Raw genomic sequence first — 21,021 nt, forward strand, 5'->3', positions numbered from 1 at the left:
AATATTTTTTAAGGTCTGTAATTCTGAAATTGTAAAAGGAGGGTTTGCTTCTTTGCCAAATCATTTTGTGCAGATAATATTTAGCTAAAATAATAATTAAGTTAATTACATATTTTTCATTGGCTAATAAATTTGGCTCAGTGACTATAAGAAGTATTTCAAATTTACTTAGAGAAATATTCTTTTTTATCTTTTGGGAAATAAATCTTTGTAATTGGGACCAAAAGGAAGCTACAATGGGACAATCAACAAAAACATGCTCAATGGTTTCTCCTTCACAGCCACAGAATGTACAAAAGTTACACACAGTTGGAAAAAAAGTACAGATGTTTGCTTTTGAAGGGTAATATCTGTGAACAATTTTGAATAAAACTTCTTTGATTTTATTTACAATAATATACTGGTGAGGTAGCAGGAAGATCATGTTCCATAATTTCTTGTCCAGTAACGTCCATCGGTGTTTACATATAGGAGTACTGGCAGGATCAAGTATGTTTCTAATAAAAGTATTGTTACATCTCTTATCTGTGAGTGGAATGCCAGAAATAGTAGGAGAATCGACTGTTACAGATAGAGAAGTATCTGTCTGTATGCTCTGCGCTAAAGAAACAATACTAACAGGAATAGATTTAATCACCATTTCGAATTCTTCTTGAGATGTATCAATACCATATTTTTCCATGAAGTGCTCACAAGAATAAAAATCATTTTTTGTATTTAGCAGATTGTTTACTGTATACAGATTACTTATAAACCAATTATTCAGAAAGAGTGTTTTGTTTTTGTGTAGTATATATGCATTGTTCCAAAGAAAACAGTTGTGAGGGGAGAAATTGTGTTTAAAGATAAGATTCCAACATAACAAGGTTTGTTTATGAAAATTGCTTAATTTCACAGGGAGTTTTCCTACCGAAAAAGGACATATCAATAGAAAGTTAAGACCACCAATAGTTTCAAATAGGTCCTATAACTATAGCCTCCGGTTGTGCAGGAACATACATGGGAGGTCTATGGGTCTGAGTCTCTAGCGGCCAGTCGATGAATTACATTTTAAGACACTTTTGTCAAGATAGTGCAAGTATCCCAGAGTGCAGTCTGGACGATGGGGCGGGGTGACACGTTGGGGCGGAGCGACACGTGTCGCCCCGCCCACCTCAGCGGTTATTGGTTTATGATTAAGATGAGCTTATTGGTGTACAGATGAGTGACGATTTTACAGCTTATTGGCATAGAGAATTATGACGCTCTGAGCAGGATTGGAATGCGGAAGTAGACACTCAGATGAATAAACTTTTAATATAAATTAAAAAGTGAATATAAATGTTGTGTTTTTGCATTTATTGTTGCATTTCCACAACATCCCGTATAAATACAAAGAGTTTTGGATTACGACGAACAGAATAGAAATAAATGGTCTTCTCCCTCAAAGGCTGTACACTACCTTGGCATTACTCTCTGGTTTGAAAATGACACGGCAATATAATGCGAAGTATGGTTATGTAGATATTCATGGAGTACCTTAATTTATATATTCAAATTATATATATATATATATATATATATATATATATATATATATATATGTGTGTGTGTGTGCGTCGTGTGTGTAACAAATTGTCACCAGTCTCTGAACGTCACCAATAATATTCTGAACATTCCCTTGGCCCCTACGAAAATTTACTATGGTTCTGCTACAGTAACTATAGTAAAATTATGGTGTTTTTATAATTACAGCTCACAGTAATTAATATGCCAACAAATATTTTACTACAATAAATCCATGGTTACTTTTTGCAAGGAAGGAACTATACAGGTTCTAAAGAACTTGCCCAAAAACACTCGTCATTTTCTGTTATTTGTTTTCTGAACTGCACTACTGAAAACCTCATTAATCCTCACAATCCTATCACAACTAAATTAAGAATCCATTATGAGCAATGCATAGCAAATCATGTTATCATCAAATATGAGAAACCTTAAAGAATGATAGACTGATGTAAATGACTGAAACCTGTTGTCATGCACGTGTTTGCCATAGCTTTTTTATTAAAACATTATACACTGCAAAGTTTAACTTTAAATGACATCAATTAATACATCAAAACCAGCTGATCTCAGTCCATTCTCTATTTCCCTTCAATGAACTTAACACACAAATGTGTTTCATGCCGCAAAAAATAAAAATAAAAAATAAAAAACAGTCCTTGGAACAAAATCCTGTGTAAACAAAAGCCCAGAAGATCACCACGCCGGTCTCTTCCCTGTACCCTGGTAAGTTAAACTTGAAAAGGGCTCTGCACTGCAAGCATTCCCTGATGCAGTACATCCGTCTGAACTCGTTCCGGTCAGGAGACAGGAGGACAATTCTTCCAGTTGGCCACAACTTATAGTGTAAAGACAAAATACATGAAAGATAATAATAATAATACAAAAAAAGTTTAACAGCCTTCTACTACAAAATTCAATTGGTGAATGAGCATTAACCGGGGAAATCTTACTCTCCAGCCAGGCAAACTGTGCCGCTTTCCGAAAAACTTCGGAGCACATCCCTAAACCATCTGCAAACCAGAGAAAGTGTCAAATATGCGAGTCACCCGCCGACAAAATAACTTCCCTGAGGATTTCCAGGGGAAGCTGTTGAATCAAAAACATACATAGGTTTATTTATACATGTATATAAAAGTTATTAAACATTATATAAACACTGACTACAGACAACCGTGCTTTAAAACTCTCATTAAAAACTCTATAGATTGTTGTCACAACTGCATACTCATTCTTTTATAATAACACTAATAAAATGTTAATATATACAGTACTGTGCAGAAGTATTAGGCATGTTAGTATTTTCACATTGAAAAAAACCTGTTTTAAGCCAATTATTTATATCTTTTGCTATTGTGTGTCAGTAGGATATATTAGTTTACATTTCCACACATTCATTTTGCCATTAATTGTAATACTCCAGTGATATATTTGTATATATTTGTATGCATGATCCACATGAAGATCTTTTACATTGAATATGAATATTTCTGTCTTATATGGTGAACAAAATCCACATTAGATCGCAAACAGAAGTTATTTAAAACACTCGCTGCTGTCTGAAAATGAATTAAGCTGAAATGTTTTTAAATGTCTTTGATGCTGATGTTAACTGATAGCTATATATTAAATAATCCACAGTGCTGACCAATATAGTACTTGTACATAATACCACATCTGAACAACTATGTAGCCAGGGGTGTAGCAAGCTTTTCAAAAGTGTGGGGGATGGATGTGGTTTGTTTATAAACAATAAAAATGATGAACACATTGACAGAGGGGTACAAAATGCAGGGCTTAAAGTTCTCTGGCACTGTGCGGGATTTCTGGCTTGCAGCGTTTGGCTGGGAAAAAAATAATACTACATTTAAAAAAAAAAAAAGAAAAAAAATCAGAAAAGGGGAGAAAAAAAAACGCAAAATCAGAAAAGGAGAGAAAAAACGCCCACACAAAGCTTTTTCTCTGGTGGTATAAATAATATAACAATTTACTGTTTTTAAACATTCAAATAATATACACTTTAATTTCATAGTTCTTCAACAGGTATACAAAAAATATCCCAATAATAGCAATTAGCATTAGTCTAAAAAACTAAATATAATACCAAAAACACTCGACATGTCAACAAAACGATTAACAGAACATCTTCCCAAACACATATCAAGCTTATTTAAATACCTCTAAAGCATAAACACTCATTCAAAGTACCTGGAAAAGGGAGATGTAAATAACCATAAGTTCCCGCCTCCTCAGCACGAGCTGACCGATAACACTCCAAGAGAGGCGGGACTTAAGTCAGAACAGCCAATCATCAGCCGATCACACTCAAAGCCGGTGTCAAGTTTGAGGGGGGGGGGGGGGGGGTTCCCGCTTGATTTATACTCTGAATTATTATTATTTTTTTTACACATGCAAGATTTTATTATCATTTTTTTTATGATTTTGTTTGCTAAAACGTGTATGCTATGTTGTTTCGACATCACAAGCGTTTTCTCACAGTGTGTGTAGTTTAAAGACGCTCCCTTCAGAATTATAACTGCGTGGAGTCTCGGCGCTATCATTTTTTTTCCCGTGTCTCGAATAAAAGCGAGTTGATGTTTCTCCATTTAAACAGCCAGAATCGATTCTATTCGGAATATCAAAGTGTTTCATAGGAACTAAGCCATGATTTTCGTGTAGCTGCTTCATAGAAAGACGGTGGATTTTGAGAATCTGTGTAAATAAGGTCAGTGCTGAGTGCTTTACAGTTACTTCCGCTTTCAGATTTACTCTAAAGGACGTTTAGTTTTATATGTTTAATATTTTCTATTCAGACAGATGAAGGTGTTTTGATTGGTGTTTGGTGTTGTGTGTGGTTTATTGGATCATTTGTTAACACACGACTAACATTGTGTATCTGAACATGTGTATCTCATGATCTGTTTCTCTCAGGATCCGTTCAGCTGAATTATTGAGTTTGTTTGTCATTTCTATTCAGAGTCAGTGCTGGAGATCAGATTCTGTTTCATCATGGAGGACACACAAACATCCACAGATCAAGAGTTTTCTCCAGGATGCAGGTACTTTGAAGAAACACTGTATTAAATCACTTTCAATGATGAGAGATGGGTGTTTTGTGTCTGGAGGGATCAAATAGGTTTGGTGGCTCCACATGAATTTATATTCAGTAGGAAATGGCCCAAAATGGAAAGAGAAACTAATTATCACCCTCCACAGTCTCACAAAATCCTGGGGGACACTGGGAATGTAGAGGAAACACTGTAGGATTGGCTGTCTCAGAGTGTGTATGTGTGTGTGTGTGTGTGTGTGTGTGTGTGGATTTTGTGAAGGGGCAAGTGAAAGAGAATTGTACTTGCCTGACTGAACAAGGAACTTGATCAAAATTTTAATAACAAACAAAAACTAGGACAGCACCGAATCTTTGTCGAGAATGTTTCTGATTTTATAACATTTTATTTCAGTGTAAAATGTGTTTAATAACGAATAATGTATTGACAGTATCAAGGTCTAGCCCTCAAACCGTATTCACTTTATAGCCCTTAATCCTGTAATTGTGGACAAATGTGGGCACAGAGGACTCAGGTGTGATCCTATTTTTTATTTATTATAAATGTTATATCACTGTCTTCGATAAAGTTTTGTCTATCCATTTATGGTGCTTTTTTATATATTTTTTTTAATTTTTGAAATTATTTACCTCAAAAAGTACCATAGTTTCTATGTAAATTATGCTCTAATGTAGATCATTGTGTGTGTGTCTGTGTGAGTGTGTGTGTGTGTGAGAGAGAGAGAGCGAGAGAGAGAGAGAGAGAGAGAGAGAGAGAGAGGGTGATGAGCCAGGTGGATGATTGGATCATACCAAAAAACATGGTCAGACATTAGCCCAGCTCTGTCATAGGCTCATTGAATGCATTGTTTGTGTGTGTGTCTGTGTGTGTGTCTGTGTGAGTGTGTATGAATGTGTGTGTGTGTGTGTGTGTGAGAGAAAGAGAGAGAGAGAGAGAGAGGGTGATGAGCCAGGTGGATGATTGGATCATACCAAAAAACATGGTCAGACATTAGCCCAGCTCTGTCATAGGCTCATTGAATGCATTGTTTGTGTGTGTGTCTGTGTGTGTGTCTGTGTGAGTGTGTATGAATGTGTGTGTGTGTGTGTGTGTGAGAGAAAGAGAGAGAGAGAGAGAGAGGGTGATGAGCCAGGTGGATGATTGGATCATACCAAAAAACATGGTCAGACATTAGCCCAGCTCTGTCATAGGCTCATTGAATGCATTGTTTGTGTGTGTGTGTGTGTATGAGTGTGAGTTTTTGCCATGATGAAAATGTTGTACAGGATCAGCCCTTCATTTGTGTGTATGTTAGATATGCATTGTATTGGATCTATTAATTTATTTTTACAAAAAAACAAGAATGCTCTAAATTACAGTTTTTCCCATTCATTTCTATGGGTGCCCATTTTTGACCCAAATGCAAGATTAAGGAGTTTATTTTTTACCCACTTAACATTGTAGAATTGAGCCAAATAAATTTGTGTGTGTTCAGGAGGCAAACTTAGGAAAAGTAACCAAGTCTTGTACCGCTCAGATCAAGGGAAGTATTTTTTAAAAATAAATCAAAATTATTTTGCCCACATTTGTCCAGAATACGGTTTTAGGGTTAGTCAGTTGAGGCTCATGTAGTCTGTCTGACTCACGGAGAAATAAACACTATAAGAACAGCACACACATAGAAATAAACATGAACAATACTGATGTAGAAAATATATAAATATTCTATTTAAAATATGCAACATCACACGACCAGTGATGTTTTCACGACTTTCAGCTCGACTGCAAATGTGATATTGATTTTATACATCTTCAGTTAAATAAACGAGTAATATTAACTGACTTACATTTTAGACACACGTGGGTCGTTTTTGCTCCATTTCGCTAACAGAAATAGTTCTAAGCAAAGCCACAGCAGAACAGTCGCACATCTCAGAGCAGCACACAAGTCTTTCGTTACTAAATGATTCATTTTCGAAAGAGTCAATGATTCAGTGAGGCATTTATAACGGTTACTTGCTTCATTTGTTGAACGAATCAGCCGTTTGAACGAATCGGTTGAATCAATGATTCACTCATTAAGGCCATCATTAAAAATATTTTGGTTTGCAGTAACAGTAAAGGGTAGGTAAATAATTGTTTTTTCAAGTTTCAATGTAAAAAAAAAAAAGTCCAATTTTGGTGATGGTGATGACGTAGGTATGAATTTAAACAAATTAGCATATCGTAACGTCACTGACTGGGTCTTCAACCCGTGCCTTCGGGCGCATCATTGCAAACCACATTTTGATGCAAGCTATATAGACCTCAAACTAATTGAAATCTTTGTCAAAAACATGTTTATTGCATGAATTTCAGGTGAGAAGAAAAAAATGAGGTAGTGTTATACTGTTTTACTTGCATCCACCGCTAGGTGTCAATGCAACCTACAAATGAGAGTTTACTTTGCTTATTTGGGTTGTCACTTTGAAAAAAACAATCCTGTTTGATTTGAGTGACAAGTATTCATTGAATCGATTGTAAAATCGATTTTGCGTGTCTAGATGCATTTTATACAGCAAATAACACCAAATATATGTAAATCCACGGACAACAGACAGGATGAATGTAAAGATTCAATATATTGGTAAAGACCAATATTTCTGATGATTTATTGGCGTGAAGTTACGTGCGCAATGACAAACAGGAGTGCAACATTCTCGAAAAACATTAAGCAGAGTGGACTGCCATAATGCAAAACATTTACTGCAGGCTTCAACATGGCTGTGTTTATGATTAGAAATGTCAACAACAACAAAACATCGCATACAGCGATTCTAGCCCGAATCTGTATCTGTGTGCATGAGACTGTCTGAATACCGGCAGAATTCACATTTCTGTTGTAGAAAGAGAAACACTGTGCAGAAGTATTATTTGCTGTTATGCGTGTGTGTCCGAAGCTGCAGTTGCTGTGTGCCGTGTGTTAAAAAAAAATAAAAAAACCCTGGACGCGCTCCGAGAGAAGGTCGTTAAAATCAATTTCCTATTTTCGTTTTCGAAACTTGTGTTGGTTTGTCCAATCGATTCGTGCAATAGATTTTCGAAGTTTTAGACTAGACAGGGAAAGATCTGGGCACAGTTTTTCCAGAACTTCGTGCCAAGTTAAAGCGGTGTCGAGCTGTTTTAATGAATGTTTTAGATGTATTATGACTTTGAACAGTGACCGCGAACATTTAGTTTACTGCAGCCGCAGCCATTATTACCAAGCGTGAACCATTGACTCTGACAGTGAATGAGAGACTGAGACGAAGCGAACGCACAGGCCACAGGGTGACATCCGTGTAAACATAGATGACGTCACGGGTTTTTTTTTAAAGAAAGAACATAGTCTTCGTTTGTATGTAGGCCTAGGCAATTTATATATTTACAAAACTTACTAAAATATAATTAATTTTATTTTATTGATTTTATTGATTGGTGAACTCGTGTCTCGTACTAGATTGATGTACTCAGAGTTCCAAGGTCACACAGCACGCGAAACAACGATGGCAGCCCCTATGAATAATACTGCCTACGGATGCAGTGTTTATGCAAGTGACACACGTTGAAAAAACGATTTTAGGTTAATGTAACGTTGCAATAAAATAATCTTGTTACAATTCCTTGCGCTCAGAAAGTTTGGCTTAACTTGCCTGGAACTGTACAAAGTCGTTAGTAGTGGTATGAAATAGTGATTACGAGCTCAAAAACCTGCCTGGAACGCGCGCAGAATCAGAACTATAGCGACTGACTGGGATGAGGAAGAGGTGACAAGAACCAACATGATGGCCCGCAGCCGTGTAATTTCGAGCCAGCCAGACGTGAGAGGGCAAATGAGGAATTGCCAAGAACTGATGTCCGTCAAAGCCTATGCATGGTCCGAGGAGAATGAGTGGAGAGTTGGTGAAGTGTCCTGGTGAGTTGCTATCATTTAGCATCGCAGCAATGAGCACTGGAGCTAGTCTACGAGCAGCAGTGCACAATAACGACACACACACACATATATATAATATATAATATATATATATATATATATATTACTGTCATTGAGTAGCACCGAGTGAAAAAAAATCTACGTTTTCTTTATATCTAGTGGCAGTGATGATGACGTTAGTTCAGATAAGTACTGGTAACCTTTGTCATAGTGTCGCAGAACTGGTAAACTTTGTCTTTGTCATCTAGAAAAGAAGGCATCATGCTAGCTATATGGGCGTTTCTAAGCGTTTATCTCTTCCTCCGGTGAAAATGTTGTTGCAAACGCTGCCGCGTGTGTGTCACTGTGTTTGGCAGGTGCTTGTGTGGGTGCTGTCCCATGGAAACTGCGCTGAAAAGCTTGTGCTGTAGGCAAGTGATTGCGTTTGGGTCGCTGTTGGTCGATATCTCTCTATCTATATATTTAGTCTATCTATCTATGTATTTATCTGTTTATCTATAATCTGCGCTATCTGAATTCTCTCGTCTACTACTCGTCTCTCTAGTCACTCTCAATGCTCTCCAGGCGGACTTTGGTAAATTCTCTCCCCAACGTGACGTGATGCAATGCATTGTAGGGGAAAGGAGACCGCTGTAAGATAGTACCTACTTTTTCGCATTATATTCCGTTTTGTGATACCCAACAACATAAAATACAATAGATAACAGTTTAAATGTTTATTACCAACAAGTAAATTGCACAAATTCGTTAAAAAATTTACCTTGCAACACGGCCTTTAAGGATGGCCTAAGAAAGTGACTTGCCACCACTTACTGGTGGTTTAATTGCATATTTAAATGCATCATTGCATTTTTCCAACATTACATATTTATATGTCAAAAAAGTAAAACATTAATCTAATAACATTATTTATGCATTTGGACGGATGGAGTTTGTTGATACTGAATTCATTTGAATAGTAACAACCATATACTAACGTCATTTATTGATCACACGTAAGAATTAAACGTAAATGGAGACATGTACATTTTAGGAAAATATTGTCCTTCCTAAAGTTAAAAAGTGTAACAGCAATCAATTTAAGCAGATATCAAAAGTATGCTGATTAAAGTAATACCTGATAGAGCACTGATGAGAATATTGCTTCAGAAGAGCCCTGTTCTCTGTGTGTGTGTGTGTGTGTCTCTGTGTGTGTGTGTGTGTGTGTGTGTGTGTGTGTGTGTGTGTGTGCCAGTTCACCATACTTGGGGTCTTACCTAGGGGCCCCTGAACACCTTAATCTGCCTCATACAGTTATCAAAATGTATATTTTCTACAATATATGATAAATGTTTCATGTACATTGCTAAAAGATCTGATATTTTAATAATATATAGTGTTACACGGAGAGATGCATTTGTGAAAGCACACAGTTCTATTTATAGTCTTTTGTAATAAAAAAATAGTGTAAATGAAATGATCCTGAAGTGATTGTTTAAATAAAATATGAGTTTGTACTTTGTTAAATATGGTAATTTAGAGGATTGACTTTAATCTTCTCTCTGTTATAGTTCGGTTCATCAGAAGAGATCAGAAGCAGAGTCCAGCTGTGTGTCTGTGAGGAGTGATTGGTCTATGGATCATCCAGAAAATTTTAAGAGTGGAGATACAAAGACTGTTCTCAGGTATGTTTTATATAGATATTAGGGTAAAAGCAAATATTAAGCTCACCAAAATCTACATTGAGACGTTTTTAGTTTAAAAGATATTTGTTTCAGTTAGTGATGGCAAAATGAGGCTTCCTGAACCACTGAGACCTCGCAGCCCATTGCTTCACCAAAAGGTTCATTACTCGAAGCTTCATTCATTATTGCTCACTAGTGACACCTAGCTACTGTGCAAAGAAATAGCAGACCAATAAAAAAAAAAAAAACTAAATCAATGACCTGAGCAGACATTTGTCCATTGCCTGGGTATCAAATAAAATATGTTTCTCTCTCTGTCTGAATTTACTTGTGCAGAGACAACTGTCACACACAGTTCATTCATTATTCATAAATAGTTTGGATAGTGACAGTAGGAACAACAAAAGTGAGACTGTGTTGAGTGTAGTTCTTATGGTGGAGGGAGTGTAATAACGCAAATTACAACAGAAAAGTGTGGGGTGGGAAAGGTTAAGAATTGTTTCTGGTGTGTTTTGTGCATTAAACTGTTACTAGTTTTAGTGCAGTGTTGTGCTTATGGGACTATGGATTTAGAGGAACAAACTGCAACACTGGGTGGGTGAAGGAAGGATCACACATTCTTTTTATTGAGGAACAGAATTGTATCAATATGTTGGGGCTAAGAAGATTCCTCCTTTTGGACAGAACCTCTCCAGCCTCTGAAAAGATCCTTTCGCATGGAACAGAGGAATGTCAGTGTCAGCTGGTATAAATGAGGATACAGATGTTCATGTTGAGTCCAATATACTAGTGGATCCTCAGATCTTGTGAGATTCACTTCAGATAAATATTGATTTGATTGATAAAGATTGTTAGTAGTCTGTGCAGTGCTCGATAATGCCTGAGCATGGAGGAGGTCTTATTGTTGTATGTCAGCTCCTTTAGGCACAGCAAGCATTTCACCTAGAAACATAAACGAATAGACATGACATATAATACAGCCTTATAGTGAGTATTATTATTAGATCAGGAAAGTAAAACAATAATAATACACACACCTTATTGTGACCAACCATTTAAAAAACAGACAGGGGAGGATTTCCTCTTTCTTGCTGGCTCCATTACAAGGAAAAAGGAAGAGGTCACAAAAAGCAAAAACAATCCAAAAGGGCAATCCTAATCAAAAAGCAGTCCAGTCCAAATCCAAAAAACCTTATTAATCTAATTAATGTAACAATACCAGAATCAGAATCAGAATCAGAAAGAGCTTTATTGCCAAGTATGTTTGCGCATACAAGGAATTTGTTTTAGTGACATAAGCTTCCAGTACACAGAGACACCAACACACAGACAAAAAAAAAAAAAATTTGGCCAAATAAATAAGTGTATAAACAATTGTGCTATAAATGATAATGGGATAGGATTGAAAAAGATGCGGGATGTACTAGGATGGAGGGGTAACAAATAAATATAAGGATGTTGCAATTTTGTTTGCATAAGCATAAGTGGGGAACATTTAACTGTTCATGAGGTAGATTGCCTGGGGGAAGAAACTGTTTTTGTGCCTTACTGTTCTGGTATTTGTGGCTCTGAGACGCCGGCCAGATGGCAAAAGTTCAAAAATGGGGTGACTTGGATGTGAGGGATCCAGAGTGATTTTCTGAGCCCTTTTCCTCACTCTGGATGTATAAAGTTCTTGAAGGGTGGGCAGGGGACCACCAATAATCCTTTCAGCAGTCCGAACAGTTCTCTGTAGTCTTCTGATGTCCGATTTTGTTGCTGAACCAAACCCAACAGTTATTGAAGTACACAGTACAGACTCAATGACGGCTGAGTAGAACTGTTTCAGCAGCTCCTGTGGCAGGTTAAACTTCCTCAGCTGGCGAAGGAAATACAACCTTTGTTGGGCCTTTTTTACAATGGAGTCAATGTGATTGTCCCACTTCAGGTCCTGAGAGATGGTGGTTCCCAGGAATCTGAATGACTCCACTGCAGTCACAGTGCTGTTCATGATGGTGAGTGGAGAAAGTGCAGGTGGGTTTCTCCTAAAGTCCACGATCATCTCCACTGTTTTGAGCGTGTTCAGCTCCAGGTTGTTAAGACTGCACCAGACAGCCAGCTGCTCAACCTCTTGTCTGTAAGCAGACTCATCACCGTCCTGGATGAGGCCGATGACTGTAGTGTCATCTGCAAACTTCAGGAGCTTGACAGAGGGGTCTTTAGAGGTGCAGTCGTTGGTGTAAAGGGAGAAGAGCAGAGGGGAGAGAACACATCCCTGAGGGGCGCCAGTGTTGCTGGAGCAGCTGTTTGATGTGAATTTCCCCAGTCTCACTAACTGTTGCCTGTCTGTCAGAAAGCTGGTGATCCACCGACAGATTGAGCTAGGAACAGAGAGCTGGGTCAGTTTGGTCTGGAGGGTTGTTGGGATGATGGTGTTGAAAGCTGAACTAAAGTCCACAAACAGGATCCTCACATAAGTCCCTGTTTTGTCCAGATGTTGCAGGATGAAGTGCAATCCCATGTTGATTGCATCATCCACAGACCTGTTTGCTCGGTAAGCAAACTGCAGGGGGTCCAGTAAGGGTCCAGTGATGTCCTTCAGATAACCCAGAACCAGTTTTTCAAACGACATCATGACGACAGACGTTAGAGCCACAGGTCTGTAGTCGTTAAGTTCTGCTATCTTGGGTTTCTTTGGGATGGGGATGATGGTGGAGCGTTTGAAGCAGGAAGGTACTTCACACAACTCCAGGGATCTGTTGAAGATCTGTGAAAAGATGGGGGCAAGCTGGTCAGCACAGATTTTCAGACAGGCTGGTGTAACGCCATCTGTGCCTGGTGCTTTTCTTCTTTTGTTCTTCTTGAAGACCTGGCGCACATCATCTTCACAGATTTGAAGAGCAGGAGGTGTGGAACGGGGGATTGCAGGAGGTGTTAATGGTTGTGTAGGGAGATGGTCAGAATGGGTGATGGGGGTTTCAAATCTGCAATAAAACTCATTCAGGTCGTTAGCAAGCCGTTGATTAGCCTCAGTGCAAGGGGATGGTGTCTTGTAGTTTGTGATGGCCCTCAGTCCTCTCCAAACTGAAGTTGAGTCGTTGGAAGAAAACTGGTCTTCCAACTTTTTAGCGTAGGTCTTTTTAGCCGCTCTGATCTCTTTGTTCAGTGTGTTCCTGGCCTGATTGTACAAGACCCTGTCCCCATTTCTGTAGGCATCCTCTTTGGCCTGACGAAGATGTCTGAGTTTTACTGTAAACCATGGCTTATCGTTGTTGAATGTTAAACAAGTCCTGGTAGGAATGCAAACATCCTCACAGAAACTAATATAGGATGTTATGGTCTCTGTGAGTTTGTCCAGATCGGTGGTAGCAGCTTCAAAAACACTCCAATCAGTGAGGTCAAAACAAGATTGTAAATCCTGCTCTGTTTCGCTGGTCCATCTCTTCACAGTCCTTACTACAGGTTTAGCAGATTTAAGTTTCTGTTTGTAGGATGGTATAAGATGAATCAGACAGTGATCAGAATTTCCCAAAGCTGCTCGTGGAACAGAGTGATATGCGTCCTTTATTGTAGTGTAGCAGTGATCCAATATATTACTGTCTCTGGTGGGACATGTAACATGCTGTCTGTATTTTGGCAGTTCACGGGAAAGATTGGCTTTATTAAAGTCCCCGAGAATGATTAAAACAGAGTCCGGGTGTTGTTGTTCTGTCTCTGTGATCTGATCAGCGAGTTTCTGTAAAGCTGAGCTCACGTGCGCTTGCGGAGGAATGTAAACACTCACCAGAATGAACGAATGAAACTCCCGCGGCGAATAGAACGGCTTGCAGTTGACAAACTGCATTTCTAGATCAGGACAGCACATCTTCTTTAACACAGTTACATCTCTACACCACCGCTCATTGATGTAAAAGCATGTCCCGCCGCCGCAAAAAATACGATAATACTATAATATAACTACTTTAATTAATAATAACAATATACTATAACTAATATAACCTGATATAATCTAATAATATACAGCCCTAACACATATATGACACAATAACGATGACGACACAACTATCTAACTCTAACTCTGACTCGCTGACTCTACTACAACTGATTCATCTACTCCTGACAACACCCACAAGGTGGCGTGAGATTCGAACCCCCTTTATCCGGAACCGACACTCAGACCGAACCGATGACGTGTCCACACAAACCGAGGCCTCGTTTGTCATCAGTCACGTGATTTCCATGTTAACAACACAAGCCTCGAATCGAGGCTTCATCTGGCACGCCCCTTTTTTCTCGACACAAGCTCCGACGCCTCGGTTCAAATGTCACATCACTAGTTTCAGTGTAAGATGTTATGTTATAAAATATTTATCTCACACAAAAATATGAAATGTTATTTTTAAATGAAAAAAATGTTTTGATTAAGATGTATATCATTAAATGCTTATCATTAAAAGCTTAACGGACACATGTTTGTACACCCCTGTTCCCATTAAACTCACATCATGTTTTATTAACAATTCTTGTTCATTTTAAACAACCTTTATAAATCATAATAATTTTATCTGAAGGTACAAAGTCAATCACAAAAAAAGTCTGTGTATTTGAGCTGACATATCTAATAGAGTCAGGTAGTGTATGATGGTCACAGTTTTTCAGCTTCAGACTATGATTCATTCAGTCGGAGGAGATCAAACACGTTTGATATTTTCAGCAGATTTTAAAACACATTGTTTTCATTCGCCACGTGTCTCCTAGCAACAATGCGCACATTTCTGTGTGAGTTTGCTGTGATGGGAAGGAATGTAAAGTCTGTTAGTGTGTGATCCTCAGTCGTGTTGTGTGTGTGATGTCCAGTTTACTCTGTGACTGTACACAGTCTGTAATCTTATGATGTCTGGTGTTTACAAATCTGTTCAGATTTTAAAAGTCATGTAGTGATTTCCAGCCTTTAGTTGTTTTTTCCTGGACAGATACGACGTTTCCTTCTTTGTACAGACAACATGCTGCTTTCATCTCTGGACATAAAATATAGGCTACGTTCACACTGCAGGGCTTAATGCTCAATTCCGATTGTTTTTTTTTTAAATCGATTTTTTTGCAAGGCCGTTCACATTTCCAATTAAATGCAACCTTTTGTGATCTCCTGTGTGAACATGAAATGACCCAGAAGTGACCCGCATGCACAGAAGAATACTCAACAGTCAACGATGTCAGTAGAGCACATTCACTAAAACCAGAATATATATATATATATATATATATATATATATATATTAGGGGTATGCACATGCACGGATAGTCAAAGCTAACGTTAAACATGGATGTCAACAATAGTGTAGACAACAGCGGAGCTCTTTTAGCAATATTAAAGTAGAGCTGAAACAACGAATCGATTTAATCGATTAAAATCGATTATTAAAATAGTAATTAACTAATTTAGTCATCGATTCGTCGCTAAATAACTTTTATTTGCCATAAGCGGCTCATTTCGTGCATACTTCAAATCTGCGGTGACCAAAGTGTGGCAGTAATGAGCCACAGGAGGTTTTACTCAGCCAGTACAACAGGAGAAGTAGCAAATAGCCAATAGCTGGCCTCGTTTTATGTCACGTGCTTCCCGAACAGCATCTCTGCAGCATTCAGCGGGATGTGGGATAGTGATAGGAAGTTTGATTCTTTTCCGCGAACCGGTTCTTTCGGACGGTTCAATTCAATAAACCGGATGAAAAAAAACGGTTCAGCGGTTCTTTTACGCTCGACGTAATGACGTCATTGGCGATGACGTAATGGCATCACGTCTATCAAACATTCAAATATATAAAGTCAGTAATCATAACTTTAGTCAGTTAAAAACCTCATAATCATTAAGAGTTTACATTTGAATTTTGCAACAACACCCAAATAGAGTAACAGCAATAATGTGCATATGAGGATTTAAGTCTTGAAGATATAAAGTAAATAAATTAGGTGTCATCAGCGCAGAAACCATGATCCACTTACTAAACATAATCCATTGCGATGTATTTGTTATTAAATGAACTTAGGTTTCACCAGATTGCCCTTCATCCAAGCCCTTGAAATACCCGCGCTCATAACATTACTAGTACAGAATCAGAATCAATCACCAAAAGAATCCCTTCGGTTCAGACATGCTGTGAGTCATTTGGCTTCGCGCTGAATCGCGCATGCGCAGTATCATCAGTTCATCGGTTCTCAATTCGGACGCGTCCGACAGAAACGATTCTCGGTTGAGTGTACTGGTGATCCGAAAACCGAAGCAACCGGTTCTTGACTCGAGAACGAGAACTGCTCCAGCAGTGGGCGTGTTCGTTCATTATCTGGCTCGGCTCGGTGTTCATCTTCAGTTCGGTCTTCCCAGCAGTTCAGTCAGTGTACTGTTTGAGTAAATGAATTACTCCGGGATATTGGTTTATTCTGACTCAGAGGGAGTGTCAGCCACGTTAAAAAAGTTAACAGCTTAAGTCATTTGTGGATTAATGCTTATTGGAGACGTGAACCGTTTCAAACGATTCAGTTCGATTTGGTGAACTGGTTCAACCGGTTCACTAAGAAGAACCGGTTAAATTGAACGATTCATTCACGAATCGGCCATCACTAATGTGGGAGTACTTTACTTTGAGCCTTCAAAATGAAGAGTAACATGTAAACTCTGCACTACTGAACTGTTTAAGGGGCCGTTCACATATCGCGTCTTTTGCGTGCTCAAGTTCATTATTTCCAATGTAGGCGCGGGGTATGCGCGCTCATAATGGAAGCGACATGGTCGCGACACGCCTGTTTTTCCAGGCGCGTCCGCACCGCATCGAGTTAAAACATTTCAACTTTTCAGAGAGCCGCAAGCGATCCGCGGGTCATGTCACAAGAACTAACCAATCAGCTTCATCCTTTCCCGTAACAATGTTGAAAGCTCAGCCATGATGAAGGAACAGCTGTTCATAGCTGTATATGGATTGCCATTTTGAAAACGATTTTTTTGCACTTTTTTCGAAGGATTGTTTACAATTTCACAGCATAAGCTATAAAGCTGTTTCCCAGTAAATAATAAAATACAATGCACTGCAATTTTATTCGGTTTTATTCTTATTCTTCGTGAAAATATTTTCTGAAAGATTCCTTAAGCTTTGTTCGGGATGTTAAACCATGCCCTTAGGCAGGGGGGTTTCGGGTGGTTCGAACGAACCCCCCCTCACTGCCAAAGGTCCAGAATTTCAGTCGTTTTTTTTTTTTCATGTGATTATTGTCATCATTGTTTTAATCAATGCTTATGAGATATATGGTTGCTGTTTCAAATAAATATGATTATTGTTGCTGGGAGTACGTGTACGTGTGTGTGCCACGCATGCAGTTCAGAGAGAGTTCGAGAGTTCTTCTCGCAAAACACTTTTCAAAGCAACGGTGAAGAAGCATCGCCTCTGAATGATGGGGGGGGGGGGTATTTTTATTAAAAGGTTTTCTATATTTTATCCACTCAATAGTCTACAATATAATAGCCATATACACGTAGCGTAATTATAATAATAAAACATAGTGGGAAATTCAGTGATATTGGCTGTGCAATATCGACTTTTGTGATTGGACAAGACCGGCAGACTGGAGCCAATGGAAATGCTTCTCCTTCCTTGCGCGTCTTATTCCTCTGAGAACTTCAAAGCAGACCACTTGAGGTAAATTATCTGGAATGATTAATTGATTTACGATGCTTGCCAACTCTCATAAACTCTCATAAACAGGAATGAACAATGTTGAAAGATACATTACTTACCAAAATGTATATTCCTCCTCATATCGATCAATCAGTTTTTTTCAGTGCGCAAAGAGGTCAATAAAATTGCTGGAGAACAATTATGTCACATAACATTTACCTCAGGAAAGCCATTTAATTACCTTATATGTAGCACGTTAGTTGGCTAGAAAAAGAGTTATAGAGAATATTTAGCTAATTATGTGTAGGCCTACTATATTACATATTTATTATATTTATACAGTTGTTGTTATAATAATAAAATGCTATATATTTCATTTGATTTATATGTAACCTAAAAATTACTACCAGCTGATAGGACTGATTAGGTGAGTTTATTTTTGTCTTGAGAAAAATGAATGCCTATATCTTGTGTAGCCTACCTAATATTTATCCAAATGAGTCAATAATGATTCAAATCACAAGCACTGAACTGAAATCATAAAATTTGTCAAGCACAAAAAACGTGGCTAACCAGAAATTGTACCATGTAAACAATATAACAATTAAACATGTTGTTACTAAACCTAGTTACTAAAATGTTCAGATTTTTTTTTTTACACCAATCTATCTGAAGTTGGATGTACATACATCTAATGAATGAAATTGGAGTGTGTAATCAATGACAAAGCTTCAAAAAAGGTGTTTTGACTGTTTTTATGTCAGGCGATACAACCAAATAGTGAGTATGGGGCGAAAAGAAATGATGAGAAAAAGTATTATTAATATTTCAGTAAAGTTCATTAAATCTATTCTGTTGTTAGTGTGGTCTTTAAACTTATGAACAGTGTATGGACTGACAAAGGTGTTACATGAGGAAGCAATTTGACAACAATGCAGTAAATATTTTAGGTGCATCAAAAAGCGTGCTCTTTAAGATACCAGCAGATAAATTAATCTAGCACAAATTAGTGCATAAAACGTCACCAAAATGAAGTATTTGAACCTCATAATTAAATGCAAAAGGTGGAGAAAAACTGCAAAAAGGTCCACTTTTTGAAAAAAAGAACCCCCCCCCCCTTTCAATAGGCTGGCTACGAACCTGTAAACTACTTTAGGAGCTCTAAGGACCGCCATGGTGAAAACATCATTTGAAATCTCCTTGTGAAATTTGCTAGAGTATGGGTCAGTGTTTTGATTGCAGAAGAGTTCGACAAAGGATTACTAACACATAATAAAACAACTCCAGGTATATTTTTGATGAGGATATGACAATGCAAAATGGTTAAAATCTCTTAAAAAAATTTATGCTGAATGATGACAGATGACAGATTAATCGATTTTCGAAATAATCGTTAGTTGCAGCCCTATATTAAAGTTATTTTCCCAACGGAGCCAGCACAATTACAATCTTCTCGTTTTAAGAAGAAATTTAAAAAGAAGGAGGAGAGCAATGTTTTTGGCCATGGCGTTTTGTGGAGCAGTGTTAGCAACGTCGGTACAGAGAAACGTGTGGGTGCGGAGTCGCAGCCAGGAGTGGTGGGATACTGATGTGAGTGGCTTCACTAATACAGAATTCATCAGTAACTTTCGAATGACCAGATCCACCTTCGATTATGTTTGTGAGCGCCTTCGATTAACTCTGTCACGGGAAGAGACATGTCTGCGGCGGCCCATAACAGTGCAGAAACGCGTTGGAGTTGGAGTGTATTAGCTAGCAACAGCTGCGTGCTATCGTACGATAGCTAACTTGTCCGCATCGTCCGCCATGGTTGTTGTTTATCTTCTCGTTCCCGCCTACTTCAACGTAGTAATTGGCGCAGTAATATCTTCACTTGTGAAAAATCCTCTCACCGGCCCCCGCTCCCTCTAGTGAAGATATTACTGCGCCAAGACGAAGTGCTTACAAGCACTTACCACGGCATTCCGCCACACAATATAGTTATCCATTTTACACGCTTAGAAAAGTGCAACGTTTTGTTTTGTGTTACCGTCCTAGGTCGAGTAACACTACGCGAGTAACTGTATTTAAATAGGGAAAACGTGGAGGTGTTTGGTAGCTTCTCTGCTTGGCCCATATTGAATGAATGGGTTAAGCTAGGTGCTTTCAAAGTATCACCGCGCGCCAAAGCGATTGAGTGCACGCACTGAGACGAGAGAGGTATGTATCAACTCGTCTTAGGTAAGGGAAAAACATAGTTTAATATGAAAACACGGTGGAGTATCCCTTTAAATTAAAACGTTTTAATGTCAAAAGGTCAAATGTCAAAGTTTTAGTTCGATGCATATAGCAAAGAATAGCTTGATGTTAAAAAGAGTTAAGTGCAGTAAGTTGCAGAAAACATCTCTTTGCCGTCTCGTCTTGCTGTCTAACTCACACCTGAAGCGTGCACCAAAGCAGCATCTTGCACAGTGTCTCTTCAGTTCTGCTGCACACATGCAAAGCGCGTGCATGCACACAGAGACGCGAGGACGTAAAAGTTACTTTATGAGGGGCTGTACAATCTATGATTCATTCTGGCACTCTCACACGTGTAAATTCTCCTTTCACATACATACATGTCTACTCTCTCTCTAACACACACACACACACACACACACACACACTCCTTTCACATATATACATGTCTACTCTCTCTCTCTCACACACACACACACACACACACTCCTTTCACATACATGCATGTCTACTCTCTCTCTCACACACACACACACACACACACTCCTTTCACATACATGCATGTCTACTCTCTCTCTCTCTCACACACACACACACACACACTCCTTTCACATACATGCATGTCTACTCTCACCCACTTACATTCTCCTTTCATTTACATACATTTTTTGCTTTCATTTTTTTTTTTTACATTTAAAAAGAATGAAGAATATATATATATATATATATATATATATATATATATATATATATATATATATATATGTATATATATATATATATATGTGTGTGTGTGTGTATGTTTATATATATATATATTAAGGCTGTGAATCTTTGGCAAGGCAGCGATTCAATTCGATTACGATTCATAGGTTTTCGATTCGATTCAAGAACGATTTTTGCAAATTTAGAACGATTCAATTCGATTCACAATTAAATTTGATTCGATT

At 38.2% G+C, this 21,021-nt stretch overlaps 1 protein-coding gene across 11 annotated transcripts in view; it reads left to right on the plus strand.

The window, feature by feature from the left end:
- Nucleotides 1-3,908: 3,908 nt before the first annotated feature.
- The window catches only part of LOC113109173 (NACHT, LRR and PYD domains-containing protein 12-like), a 1,059,377-nt gene continuing 1,042,264 nt past the window's right edge, over nt 3,909-21,021 (plus strand). For 6 of the 11 annotated variants that reach the window (XM_026272789.1, XM_026272795.1, XM_026272788.1 and 3 more), the window contains exons 1-3: nt 3,909-4,270; nt 4,523-4,604; nt 10,095-10,208. In XM_026272789.1, coding sequence (XP_026128574.1) covers nt 4,555-4,604; nt 10,095-10,208 — 164 coding nt within the window. In that variant the 5' untranslated portion in view covers nt 3,909-4,270; nt 4,523-4,554. The remainder of the gene's footprint in view (nt 4,271-4,522; nt 4,605-10,094; nt 10,209-21,021) is intronic. The other 5 variants (XM_026272791.1, XM_026272793.1, XM_026272792.1 and 2 more) reach the window with 1 other exon arrangement.

Source organism: Carassius auratus, chromosome 9 (assembly GCF_003368295.1).
Source record: "Carassius auratus strain Wakin chromosome 9, ASM336829v1, whole genome shotgun sequence".
NCBI lineage: Eukaryota > Metazoa > Chordata > Actinopteri > Cypriniformes > Cyprinidae > Carassius > Carassius auratus.